The 13,193-nt window shown below is 38.3% G+C and overlaps 1 protein-coding gene across 1 annotated transcript in view; it reads right to left on the bottom strand.

The window, feature by feature from the left end:
• wnt3 (wingless-type MMTV integration site family, member 3) overlaps positions 1 to 12,706 on the bottom strand; it is a 37,610-nt gene extending 24,904 nt beyond the window's left edge. Inside the window, exon 1 of the mRNA XM_017483255.3 lies at positions 12,191 to 12,706. Within this exon, the coding sequence (XP_017338744.1) occupies positions 12,191 to 12,276 (86 nt within the window). The 5' untranslated portion in view covers positions 12,277 to 12,706. The remainder of the gene's footprint in view (positions 1 to 12,190) is intronic.
• Positions 12,707 to 13,193: the final 487 nt, after the last annotated feature.

Raw genomic sequence — 13,193 nt, 5'->3', positions numbered from 1 at the left:
ATTATTAAGGCCATTTTTAAAATTTAGCCTAAAATGCTAATCTAATCTAATTACTCTCATGGCCAAAAATGGTGCTTTAAGGGTTCTTTGGATGGTTTTGGGTTCCAGCTTTTGCGTGGTGTTCTACTCGGGACACATTTAGGTATCAACACTGTGTTTTAGGATTCTACAGAGAAACTGTGTAGAAACCATGAAGAATGTCACAGTACATTAAAGCAAAACAAACAAACAACAACAACAAATAGCACAATAACTAATTCTGGCTCTGTCAGCTGTGGTGGTTAGTCAAATCTGCAGATGAGTGCAAAAGTTTGTACCCCCGACGCAATAAAAGAGTTCAATTTACCACTATTTTAGAATTTATCTAGAAATAAAAGGAATTCCCAGAAAGTGAAATCTGAAAAGCGGTGAAACTGTAGAACGACAAGTTAAAAGAAGATTTAAAAAACATGTTTATTAATCCCTCAGGGAGGCATTACAGTGTTACAGAGAAGGGTCTAACTAGAATAATCTCTTAAAGAGAAACATTTTGCATAGCATTCTGTTCTACATAGTCTCAAGAAGAACAAACACAAGAACACATACTGTGTGATCCAGAAATGTGAGCGCACTAGCAAATTTTCTATCAAATTTAATCCTTTTTTTTTTTTTTTAATCATTACAAATGATATCATATATTATATTGTACTTTCATCATCAACAAATATAAGATGGTTAAACCTACACATATTGACGCATTTCAAGCTTTAAAACGTCTTACTCTTTATTCTACTGGCAGATTATTCCCCTTCTTTCTGGAAACAAACGCTCAGAACGAGCAAAATGATTCCCGACTAGAACAAGCATGAAATTCATGTGAAGAAGTATAGACGGAGGTTTAATAATCATAAATCTGGTTGAGAGAAAGTCTATAAAGTAGATAAAGATTTGACTATGTTCAAATCTTAAGCTTTAAGATCTCGAAAGATTTTCTAAACAAAAATTTTTGCAGTGCGGTCTTCACCAAGGTACGTTGTGCATTTTAGCACACACGCGCACACACGCACACACACACACACACATTATATATATATATGTTTTAATAATTTCACTCAAGCCTGACGTTGATGTCTGAAGCCGTCTCGAGACGAGAGGTTAAAACAGGAGGCCGCATATTTGGGCAATAACGCAGTTTTCAGTGTGTTAAAAGTGAGGAGAACGTGTTTGCCCTAGGCTGCACGACCAAGATGAGGCCCAGAGAGAGAGAGAGAGAGAGAGAGAGAAGAGATGAGAGGGATTAGAGAGAGAAGCAGCCTGTCAGAATCCATTTCTCTCTCTCTCTCTCTCTCTCTCTCTCTCTCTCTCTCTCTCTGTCTCTCTCTGTGTATGTCTCCCGAGGCACTGTTTGAAGCTTCATGGAAAGTAGGGTGGTGTGTTGTTAGCCTGGGTGAAGGTGGAGGGGGTGTTGTTCTGTCGCTACTTGCACTCATCGGCACTCCCCATGCTCGCAATGCTACTTTAAAAAAATAAAAAATCAAATCTTAATCATGCTAACTCTAGATTCTTCCTTTTTTTTTTTCTTCTCGCATCATTAACGGTAACGGGAACAACCTTTCTCTTTGGTCTTAACATAATTGCGGCTTGTTGTTTGGCTCCTTTTTAATTAAGGGTCACGGCGTGCGCCGTCTCTCAGCAATGCAAGATGGCTTCCAGTGTTAAAAGGCATGCGTCTCTGTAATTTATTCCACGAGTGTGTGTTCATCACATACTGCCGATGGCTGCACTTTTTTTTTTTTTTTTTTTTTTTTGATGTGTGGAGAAAAAAAAAAAAAAGCAATTACCTCGACAATTTTTTTCGCACACGTTAATGGTAACGAACGATTCTTTTTAAAAACACAGAGGCTAAACTTAGCCTGCTAAGGAATCATGTTGGACAATGATGAGTGCTAGAGTGTGGCAAGAAAAACAAAAAAAGCAAACAAAAACAATCAAAAACGGATGCGCGTTTCGACCCGCGAGTTTTATTCGCCGCAAGTCTTCCACTCGGGTATGGAGCGAGGGAATGAGTGAGTAGGTGAGAGAGGTATTGAGAGGGGCGAGCCGGGCGTGTGGTCGCAGTTTCTCATCTGTGATGCCAATCCAGGACGAGAAGCTGAACTCGATGTGTTTTTGCTTTTGCCAAACTTCTTTTTTTTCTTTCTTTCTTTCTTTCTTTTTTTTTTTTTTTTAAATTCGCTTTCCAAGTGCTCAGGGCTGATCAGATAAAAAATGACAGAACTCCTGAAAAATGTTCGAACCTGTTTACTCTGCCTTCCTGCTAAACCCCCTCCCTCTCTCCCTCCCTCCCTCCCTCCCTCGCACGACTCGGCGGAGACTCAAAGCCAGCTCCTGGGACGGGGATCCCCTCCAGTCAAAACACTGAGCCGCTGCCTGCGCTGCAAACTCCTGAACGTGTCAGGCGGCTCGTGCACTTACACGAAGACTACACACACACACACACACACAGTTTGTACTGATTTTAATTTGGATGAACATTCCTCAGACAGACAGGGAGACGAGGACGATGCTATAGATCACATCCTGCCCATGCGCCCCGCCCTTTTTCATGTGAATATATAGGCTATACACTATTTAAATGAAAAATATTCCCTGAATGACTTACACATTAATCTTCACAATAAACATGTGATCTATAACCGCGTTCCAGATTTTGTGCTGAGACAGCGATGCAGCAGCGCTTTAGTCTGTCCTTTAGTCTGTGCAGCTCTCTCACCTACTCATCTACACTTCAGCATTCACACTAATACCCACGTAAACACCAACGCACTTGTAGATCGCTAACTAGCCGAGCCGAGTCTCGTCTTTCACATGGACGTGACGTTGAACGTTGCTGGGAAAGATGATTTTGCTTTAAGGAACTAAAGCCAAAATACTGTTGGTATCTTTACGTTTGAGATTGTTGATTTTTTTTTCTCCTTAAACCTTAAACTTATACTGAAGAGATTCTGAGTCTGAAAACCTCAAAGTGATGCTGGTTATAATTGTAAAAACCTTAAAGTGATTCTGATTCTGAAAACCTTAAAGTGATTCTGATTCTGCAAACCTTTTAAAGTGATTCTGATTCTGAAAACCTTTTAAAGTGATTCTGATTCTGAAAACCTTTTAAAGTGACTCTGATTCTGAAAACCTTTTAAAGTGATTCTGATTCTGAAAACCTTTTAAAGTGACTCTGATTCTGAAAACCTTAAAGTGATTCTGATTCTGAAAACCTTAAAGTGATTCTGATTCTGAAAACCTTAAAGTGATTCTGATTCTGCAAACCTTTTAAAGTGATTCTGATTCTGAAAACCTTTTAAAGTGATTCTGATTCTGAAAACCTTTTAAAGTGACTCTGATTCTGAAAACCTTTTAAAGTGATTCTGATTCTGAAAACCTTTTAAAGTGACTCTGATTCTGAAAACCTTAAAGTGATTCTGATTCTGAAAACCTTAAAGTGATTCTGATTCTGAAAACCTTGTGAATCTGATTCTGAAAACCTTAAAGTGATTCTGATTCTGCAAACCTTTTAAAGTGATTCTGATTCTGAAAACCTTTTAAAGTGATTCTGATTCTGAAAACCTTTTAAAGTGACTCTGATTCTGAAAACCTTAAAGTGATTCTGATTCTGAAAACCTTAAAGTGATTCTTATTCTGAAAACCTTGTGAATCTGATTCTGAAAACCTTAAAGTGATTCGGATTCTGAAAACCTTAAAGTGATTCAGATTCTGAAAACATTAATATGATTCTGATTCTGAAAACATAAAAATGATTCTGATTCTGCAAACCTTTAAAGTGATTCTGATTCAGAATAGCTTAAAATGATTCTGATTCAGAAAACCTGAATATGATTCTGATTCAGAAAAGCTTAAAATGATTCTGATTCAGAAAACCTGAATATGATTCTGATTCAGAAAAGCTTAAAATGATTCTGATTCTGAAAACCTTAAACTGATTCTGATTCTGAAAACCTTAAACTGATTCTGATTCAGAAAAGCTTAAAATGATTCTGATTCTGAAAACCTTTTAACTGATTCTGATTCTGAAAACCTTAAACTGATTCTGATTCTGAAAACATTAAACTGATTCTGATTCTGAAAACATTAAAATGATTCTGATTCTGAAAACCTTAAAATGACTCTGAAAACCTTAAAATGATTCTGTTTCTAAAAACAAAGTGATTCTGATTATGAATCTAAAAACCTTAAAGAAAAACCAACTGGAGGACTAAATGGTGGTGAAACGTTCGTCCTGTTAATGAGTGAACATGAGATTTACAACATGTTCAATCAAAGATATTTCCCCGCCAATATTCCCTGTAAAGATAACAATGTGTGCACGTTTGAGATGTTCACTGATACATCATTTATTTATCACTTGAACTGTAGCACATGCTTTAGATTTCTGGCAAACAGCCTCCTCATGGTCAGAGTTGTACCAATCTTTATGATCAGTCTGTATTACTGAGAATAATAAAACGGATTCAGAGCACAAACTAGGTTAGTTAGTTAGCCGATACTACCTACTTCCTATGGATACGGTGGTTGTTGTACTCTTGTACATGGCGTGTATATTAACTATTGTTTTAGTAATACAGTAAGTAAAGAAATCGAATAATCAAGTTGTTTTTATTCATTTTATACCACAGCAATTTATGAGGGATTATCATTTATATTCATTAAAGAATAACGCATCATAATTTTTAAAATCCTTTTATAGTTACATTTAAAGCTGTTCTCACTTCAAGTCATTCCCTCACCAGGCTCTCTCTTCTTTCTCTCGAAGTTAGTAAAAGTGTAAATTCCTCTGTCCTGAAGATGTCACAAGATTTACTGACTGTTAAAAAAAGAACTGACACTGGAGACTCCTTCCAGGAATGAACAAAAGTCCCTGTGTTAGTTGTTACTACGGAAACTATTATGTATTAAGACAAGCGCACTAATATTAAGCTGCACTATTGTCAGAGCTGAAATTGAATCAACACCTTCTGACCAATCAGAGTCCTGGATTCGACAGCACTGTGGTGTAACAGTTCTACTATAATGACAGCTGTGTTTTAGATCATAATTATCACGATTATCACAGACACACACACACACACACACACACACACACACACACACACAGGAACAAACATGCTCATTAGTCAGGAAAGCCCTGAATCTTTTCCTTCTTTCAATCTGGTGGTTCGCACATCGTTACTTCCTGCTTTTTAACAGTGAATCTCTCCATCAACTCCCGTCTCTATCATTTTCCTGTCTTGCCCTCTTCTTACACACACACACACACACACACACACACACACACACACACACACACACACACACTTATGTCCACTTACTCACCCACTTACTCTGTCTCTGTATTCTGCAGTGTGTGTGTGTGTGTGTGTGTGTGTGTGTGTGTGTGTGTGTGTGTGTGTGTGTGTGTGTGTGTGAGGATGACCTGAAGAGATAACCTGTGAGGTCTGGATGATGCACGGGGTGCAGGTGTAGCCTCTGAGTCATCAGGGTCCTGAATGAGGGTCTGTAGCACTGGGGTCGTCTCACTCTTATTGGCCTTGTGAGGGTTCTGTGTGTGAGTTTATTATACACACATTTTCAGCATATCTGTCAATCTGTCTGTCACACAAGCCTGCACTCGAGTCATTAAGCCATATTTCAATAAGTGAAGATCTGGTTTTAGATTAGTTTTAGTGCTTTGTGAATACAATTCTATATATTTTTATTATTAGGGCTGTAACCGAACAGATAATGTCTTCTAAACAGATACAAATACGAGGAGCAGTTTTGATTCTTGATTCGGATGATTCTTTGGTGATGGATTTTTCTTTTCTTTTTTTCTTTTCTTCCAGATATACAAGATGTCTGATTGAGAATGAGGTGCACATCAAGGCTGGGATTCCATGATATGCAGCAAAAAGGAAAATGATTCTTCGGTGATGTAAATGATTCATTTGGGAAAAGAATTATTCTTTGGCAAAAAAACAAAACAAAACCCACAAACATTTAATTTGTGAGCAAAATGATCTTTTGGCAATGGAAATGATTCTTTTGTGAGCAAAATGATTCTTTTGTGAGGAAAATCATTCTGTTGTGAGGAAAATGATTCATTTGTGAGCAAAAAGATTCTTTGGTGAGGAAATTGATTAATTTGTGAGCAAAATGACTCTTTTGTTGAGCAGAATGATTCGTTGGTGAACAGAATGATTCTTTTGTGAGAAAAATCATTCTGTTGTGAGGAAAATGATTCTTTTGTGAGGGAAAACGATTCTTTTGTGAGGAAAATAATTTTTTGTGAGGGAAAACGATTCTTTTGTGAGGAAATGTTTTGTGAGGAAAATTATAATTTTGTGAGGAAAATGATTCTTTTGTGAGGAAAATGATTCTTTTGTGAGGAAAATGTTTTGTGAGTAAAATGTTTTGTGAGGAAATTGATTATTTTGTACTTAATGATTCTTTTGTGAGGAAAATGATAATTTTGTGAGGAAAATAATTACTTGTGAGGAAAATGTTTCTTTTGCGAGGAAAACGATTGTTCTGTGAGGATATTGATTCTTTTGTGATTAAAATGATTCTTTTGTAAGGAAAATGATAGTTTTAGTGATTCAGTGGTTCTAATAACACACTGGCCCAACACTTATTTAGTTCGCTTCCTTACTCGTATACTAGATCATTTAAGAGATGTCTCTGACAGGGAAAGGATTCTGTTGGTCCTATGTAGTTCTCACCAAAGGGACAAACTGAAGAACCTTTTAGGGTTCTAGATTTAGCATCTAGGAATACTTTGTACTCCTTTCTATGTTTGTTTGTTTTTCCTTTGCAGTTTAGTTCAGATTTCATTTTAATTCCAGCTAAATTGCTGAAACGTGCTCGATGTTAGACAGTCACACTGAACAGATCTGGGTGTTGAGTTTTCGAGCAGATCTTTGACGGAGAAGCTAAAGCAGAGGTCTGATGAAGGAATTTTTAGAGCCTCGTTCACGCGGTTCGCATCGCTACACATGAACCTGCACGGTGTGGGAAGTGAAGCTAATATGAGTGGATATTAATCTGGAACTGCCGTGCCTTTATCTGCACAGAAAGATAAGTAGATAAGTCGCTCTCTTCCTGAGTGTGCAGTGTGAGAGCTTTATCCTGCCGTGCTTTTCAGCCTCACTGTATGAACACCGCGCCACTCGCCCCGTAACACCCCCACCCTCACCTCCACCTCCACCTCCTCCTCCCCGACCGTTATTGATATTGAACCTATAAGTCCGGGGGAATAACCTTCTTTTCTTCCCAGCCGGTGTGTTTGCATTCAGCTCTCCTCTCTTAAGTGGCTGGGCGGATGCCTGGACATCCTTGATCCTTTTCACACTGAATTGCAAACGGAGGATTTTCCCGCACTAAGTATCATTAAAGTGCTCCTAGTGGCCGTCGTGCAGGGGGTGTCGGCCTGGATAATGACATTCCTGAAACCCAGAGATGGCTCCTAAAGTCCTATTGAAGGCGAGGCGACAGGAGCAGGTCAGGATCCCCCCCACTGACTCCTCAGGCCTCGGCTCATCTCATTCACTCAAAAAAAAAAAAGTGAAAAAAGAGAGAACATTTCTCTCTGTCTTTACTTTAAAAAACCTTTAATGCTGTTTTAGTTGATTAAAAAAGTACTAAAGTACGTTTCTGCACATTATAACTTTATTTAATTAACTAGATTTTAAACATCCGATCAAACCAGTAGTAATTTGCATGAAGAGGTCTACGATCCAATCATCTTTGCGCAACAGTCATCGTCAGTTTTTTCTCTCTCCAACTTTCCGTTTATTAAATCCTTTTTTAAACACAATCACAAGGAAAATATCATCAATTCCAACAACCCACGACGACATCTTCAGATTAAATCGGAATTTTAATTAAGGTGAAAGAAAACATTTAAACTCTGACTCCGCCCCTAACCCAAACCTCAACCTTTGTAACATTTTGTGAAACATTCGGTCCTGATATCTAATCTCGTTTCGCAAAACGTTCAAAATCTTTCACTCGGGTATAATTTTGACTCGTTTCTTCACAATGCCTCAGACTCTCAAGTATAACTTTTTCGCTTCTCCATTCCAACAGGAATAAAGTGGAGGATAATGGAAAACTATTTATATATCAGTGAACGGTGCCTGGGTCAATTTAATAACAATCAAATCGTGCTGGAAATAGACCTGCTCTCTGGTCTCGGGTCTGGACTCGACGGTTGCGGGTCGGTTTCCTCGCCTCTGATTGATCACAGATGAACGATAGTTTCGAAGGCCAGCTGGATTCAGAGAGCACGTTCGTGTTTTTTTTATTTTTATTTTTTTTATTTTAAAAGGTGCTCTCATGGGAGAAAACCACAAACGTTTCTGTCTGTCTGTTATTTTATTTGGAGTCATTTGGAGAGACCGCTGAGGCTCGGCTGAGGCTCGACTGAGGCCCGGTGTGAGGAATCACTCATCATCCGTAATACGTATGCAAACAAATAAAGCGGAGGAACCTGACAAGCACTGAAAAACTCCATGCTTCAGGATTTGCTGAGAAAAAATCTGTATTTTGGTACGGATTAAGTATTTATCTAAAGAAAGTACTGAGATGAATCGAGTCTAAACATCAAAATGGTACAACATTTTAAAAGAAGGGATTTGGAGGAAAGTCTTTATGGCTGTTTTTAAAAGTATTGGCCCCCACACAGTACATTTTGACTCACTGGTGTTCCTTAAAGCCAAAATTCAGAGGCACACAATGTTTTCTGTGAATGAATAAGCACTCACAGAGGCTTCTTCTTAAAATCGTCATTGCATCTGGTCGATTAATTTATAATTAAACTTAACGTTTATATTTTTCAAAAAAAGCAATCATGCACACAATGCGACCTCCAAAAATTTCACCTTTGTTAAAAGGACATTTATTTGTCGGCGTTGAGATGTGGCACAACCTGAGACAAGATGATTTGACGGTACGAAACGTCCCAGAAAAAATTCCTCTAAATCGATCCTACAGAAAAACCGTTTTTTTTGTTCGATGGACCGAATAGAATTTAAGGAAGGAAAAAAAATCCCTCCATATTGTAAATGTTACGAATGTTACACGGAAGACGAGCTTTGTGGTGGAAAATTACAATCCGTGTCTTCTTTTTTTTTTTTTTTTTTTTCTGTAACGATAACCAAAGAACAAACAAACAAACAAACAAAAAAACCCCTAAAACCTAAACATGCCTACAGAATCATAAATCGAAAGGTTCCTCAGGGAACCAAGAATGGTTCTGAAGACATGAAGATACAGACAGGAGATATGGGTGTATATGATGGAAATATTATATCACTTTAAAACATTCAGGATACACACGTGCTAACTTTAAAACAGTAAACGTGTTCAATTTGAAAAGAAAATGAATAATTAAACAACACAGAAAAGCAAGTACTTTATCCTCCATTTTACCAGATTTCTGTTTCCTAGTACTCTTTATATATCTGTCTGTATTTGCTAAAAACAACAAAGAAATTCTCTACCGAAGGCAAGCCTGTGTCGTTTGGTCTGTGTTTAAAAGTATTGGCACTCACAGGTGTTCAGTGTTCCTTAATAAAGCCGACACTCATAGACTGTTCTCAAACTGTTTTTCTGTATTATTATTATTATTATTATTATTATTATTATTATTATTATTATTATTATTATTTCGTCAGGTTGCCCAGCTGTATAACGTGTACGATGTGTAGTTTGTCAGACTGGCTGACTTTTTCATGCTCCAGCAAGTGACGGACGACCAGGAGCCCTGAAACGAATCGTAAAATTCAAGACAATTTTAAAATGTTCCCATTTGTAGTCCGTTTCCATTTTACTAGTACGCGTTACTACTCTCAAAAATCCTGCGTACTGATCCGACTAATCCCATTTCTTATCGACTGTATTTCAACATCACGTATCTTGTATGGATTCCAACCAGTCATATTTCTACAAGGACGATTTGACTCGAATCGCTTCGTTTGAAAGGGGGGAAAAAATTGAAAGGAAAATCGCAGAAATAATAATAATAATAATAATAATAATAATAATAATAATAATAATAATAATAATAATAAAGAGGTTGATGTGGGATTAAAACTAATGATAAAATAATACTGAATCATTTTGAAATAATAAGTTTCACAAAAGGTGCCGATGTGCCTGGTTATTCTGTATTTGTGGCATTTTTATAGACACTGTTTTTCAGATAATATACAGTACAGACAGATGTTCTTGTCTTCTATACCGTTTCTAAATTTCTAAAAAAAAATAATAAATAATAATTTCATGTCACTTTTATGATCCCGGTGTCTGAATATGAAAGTTTGAACCTGTTTCAACTTTTGAATGATTCAGAAACGCCATTTTTAACCAATACGAGCCGTGAACGACGATGGCCATTTTAACGTCTCTACTAGGTGAGAAAGTTGTTAATGTGTTCAAACAGGAAGTAGGAAGTAGTTTTGGTGGAACAATAAAATGAGACAGTGTCCACACGTGAGGATCGTGGAGTGTTATGAGGATGTGTACGCACTCTGATCAGCCACTGTTGGTTATTTTAATGTGAATGTGGATTGATTTTCACCTTTGTGTCGTGCTCTCTGGGCAAACAGCTGGAGACGGGACTCTAAAACTGTCTGATATCCAACCACCTGCTCGCTCACCTGAAGCCATGTTTCTCTCTTTTCATCTCTCTCTCTCTCTCTCTAGTTCTCTCATTTTTCTTAGCCATCCACTTAAACACACACACACACACACACACACACACACGTACATCACCCAAATCAAAGGGCTGCTGTATTGTGAGCCGGGACGGTGAAAACTACACCGCTGTCATACTAGTGTGCTTTGGAGGGAACAGCTGCAGGTCACACACACACACACACACACACACACACACACACACACTGCACTTCGCTCTTTGTCACCACTTCTTCTGGCTCCAACTGCACAAGTGTCAGTGAGGAACCCGTGAACTGGTGTTTCTACTCCAGCGTGTGTGTGTGTGTGTGTGTGTGTGTGTGTGTGTGTTGGCAGCACTTGTAAACTCAGTAAATGAAACCAGAAGATGCTGGTGGTTTGGAATGGGACAGAACTCAAGGATCACATGCTAAGTGCGACTGCCAGAGTTCATTATTCTTGACAGGTATTGTATCAGGAGCCAGTCAGGCTTTTGTCGTACACCTATGCAAATAGTTTCACATAAAAAAAACAAAAAAACAACTCCCAAAAAACAGAAAAACCCTCGTGAGCTCAAAGGCATGGACAGAACACCAGGGTACGTCCGTTCTGTCTTCGGAGACGACGGGGATTTTATTATCATTTATTTTATTACATTTTTTTTTACCATGTGCTCACACAGAAGTTTTGTAGGAAATGACAACTTTCTATGTACGTTAGTGCTAATGATAATCGATTGAAAACGAGTTTGAAATCTGTGCTATACATTAGTGAACACTTATAAACCGTTTATTAACACCCCGTACGTGTTTATAGCAGATCTACGCGTCTATGTATACGGTGTTTGATGGCTAGTTTAACAATTCAATCTGAATCCTCGAGTTTAAATTCCCCCCCAAAAATGGATTTTTTGTTTTGTTGTTTTTATTTTCCAATTTTGCACTTTGCTAAAAATTCTTTTTATTTAAAAAAAAAAAAATCCCGAACGAAATGAACGACTTTTTTTTTTTTTTTTTTGTGTGTGTGTGTGTGTGTGTGTGTGTACAGAATTGAAAAACATTAGCGATTTGGAAACCATTACCGCTCCTAACATGGCATTAGTGCTGAAGCGACTCTTCAAGGCAACAATCAAGCTAGCCGCGGTTTTAACTCTGACTATAATAATAATAATAATAATAATAATAATATTTTAAAAAATAAAAACCTCCAGCGCTAGATTTTTTTGTATATATGTGTAGCAGAAAGCACATGCGAAAAAGTGAGTGCTGAAGAAAAAAAACCCCCAGTGTACGCTAGCCTTTTCCGTTACACCAGAGACTGAGGTTAAGTTTCTTTGGACGGAGACCTGAGAGAGACATTTTTTCCACGCAGTCAACTGAAAGCGTGTACATTTTCTGCGCCTCTAAAAAAAATGATCGTTGACCACCGTCCCCCGTCCCCCCCACCCATCCTGCTGGAGAAGCTGATGCAGAAAAGTGGAGCTACTCACCACCAGATGGGATAGCCTCCGAGCACCCGAGAGCTGGACAACCACATGCACAGAAGATGTAGATATCCAACAAGGTACAAATCCATGAGGTATGTCTTCTTGTGTGGACGGAAATGTCTATTGATCAGAACATAGGATTTCCAGCGAGGGGACGGAATACGAAGTCCCCTGTAGATCTGGTTAGAAATTTTGAAATAAAATGAGGAATGGGGGGAAGAAAAAAAAAAATCCACTGGATTTATTTTCTGTTAATTTATCTTATTTAAAAAAAAAAAAAAAAAAAAAAGAAAAGTCAGAAGAGGAAAGTGTGTTGGTCTTCCAGTAGTTAGAGGAGTAAATGTCTCACGCACTCACACACGCTCCTACCCGTCGTCTCTATCCCTCCCTCTCTCTGAGCTTCTTCCCTAAGGTACATATCTTTTTCTCTCCCCACTTTTTTTTTCCCCCTCAGGATGTCTCATCTACAGGGCCAATATTAGTGAGAGAGAGAGAGAGAGAGAGAGAGAGAGAGAGAGAGAGAGAGAGAGATGAGCAAGGTTTGAAGATGTCAGCTGGCAAGCCAATCAGAGAGCATGGCCTTAGGTTACGCAAAAAAAAAAAAAAAATTATTATTCCTGCCCATCTGTCAATCACCCAGCACCCCCTGGTAATGTAGCAAAGAAAGAAAGAGAAAGAGACTGAAAACGGGAGGGTGGAAGAATGAAAGGATGGTAGCGAGTGAGTTTTTACGAAAGGTTTCGTAACAAGTAGGTTTCGATTTCTTTGATTTTCAGAAATGATCCTTAGGTTGTTCTAATTAACCTGACTAATTAATCTCATTAACCTGGTTAACCGGATCCCAGAGCTCATCCACACCAGGAACTGGGAAGTACTTGAAAATTTGGATTGTCCCTCCCCTCCTTCCCAACCAGCACCCCGTATGAGGACGAGACACACAAAGGGAACACAATAAAGCAATAAAAAGGTGGTGGCAGGGCCAGGCATGCGGTGATATATGCCCCAG

This window comes from Ictalurus punctatus, chromosome 13 (genome assembly GCF_001660625.3).
Source record: "Ictalurus punctatus breed USDA103 chromosome 13, Coco_2.0, whole genome shotgun sequence".
NCBI lineage: Eukaryota > Metazoa > Chordata > Actinopteri > Siluriformes > Ictaluridae > Ictalurus > Ictalurus punctatus.
Note: the sequence above shows the minus strand (reverse complement) of the source record. Positions and strands in the feature narration are given on the sequence as shown.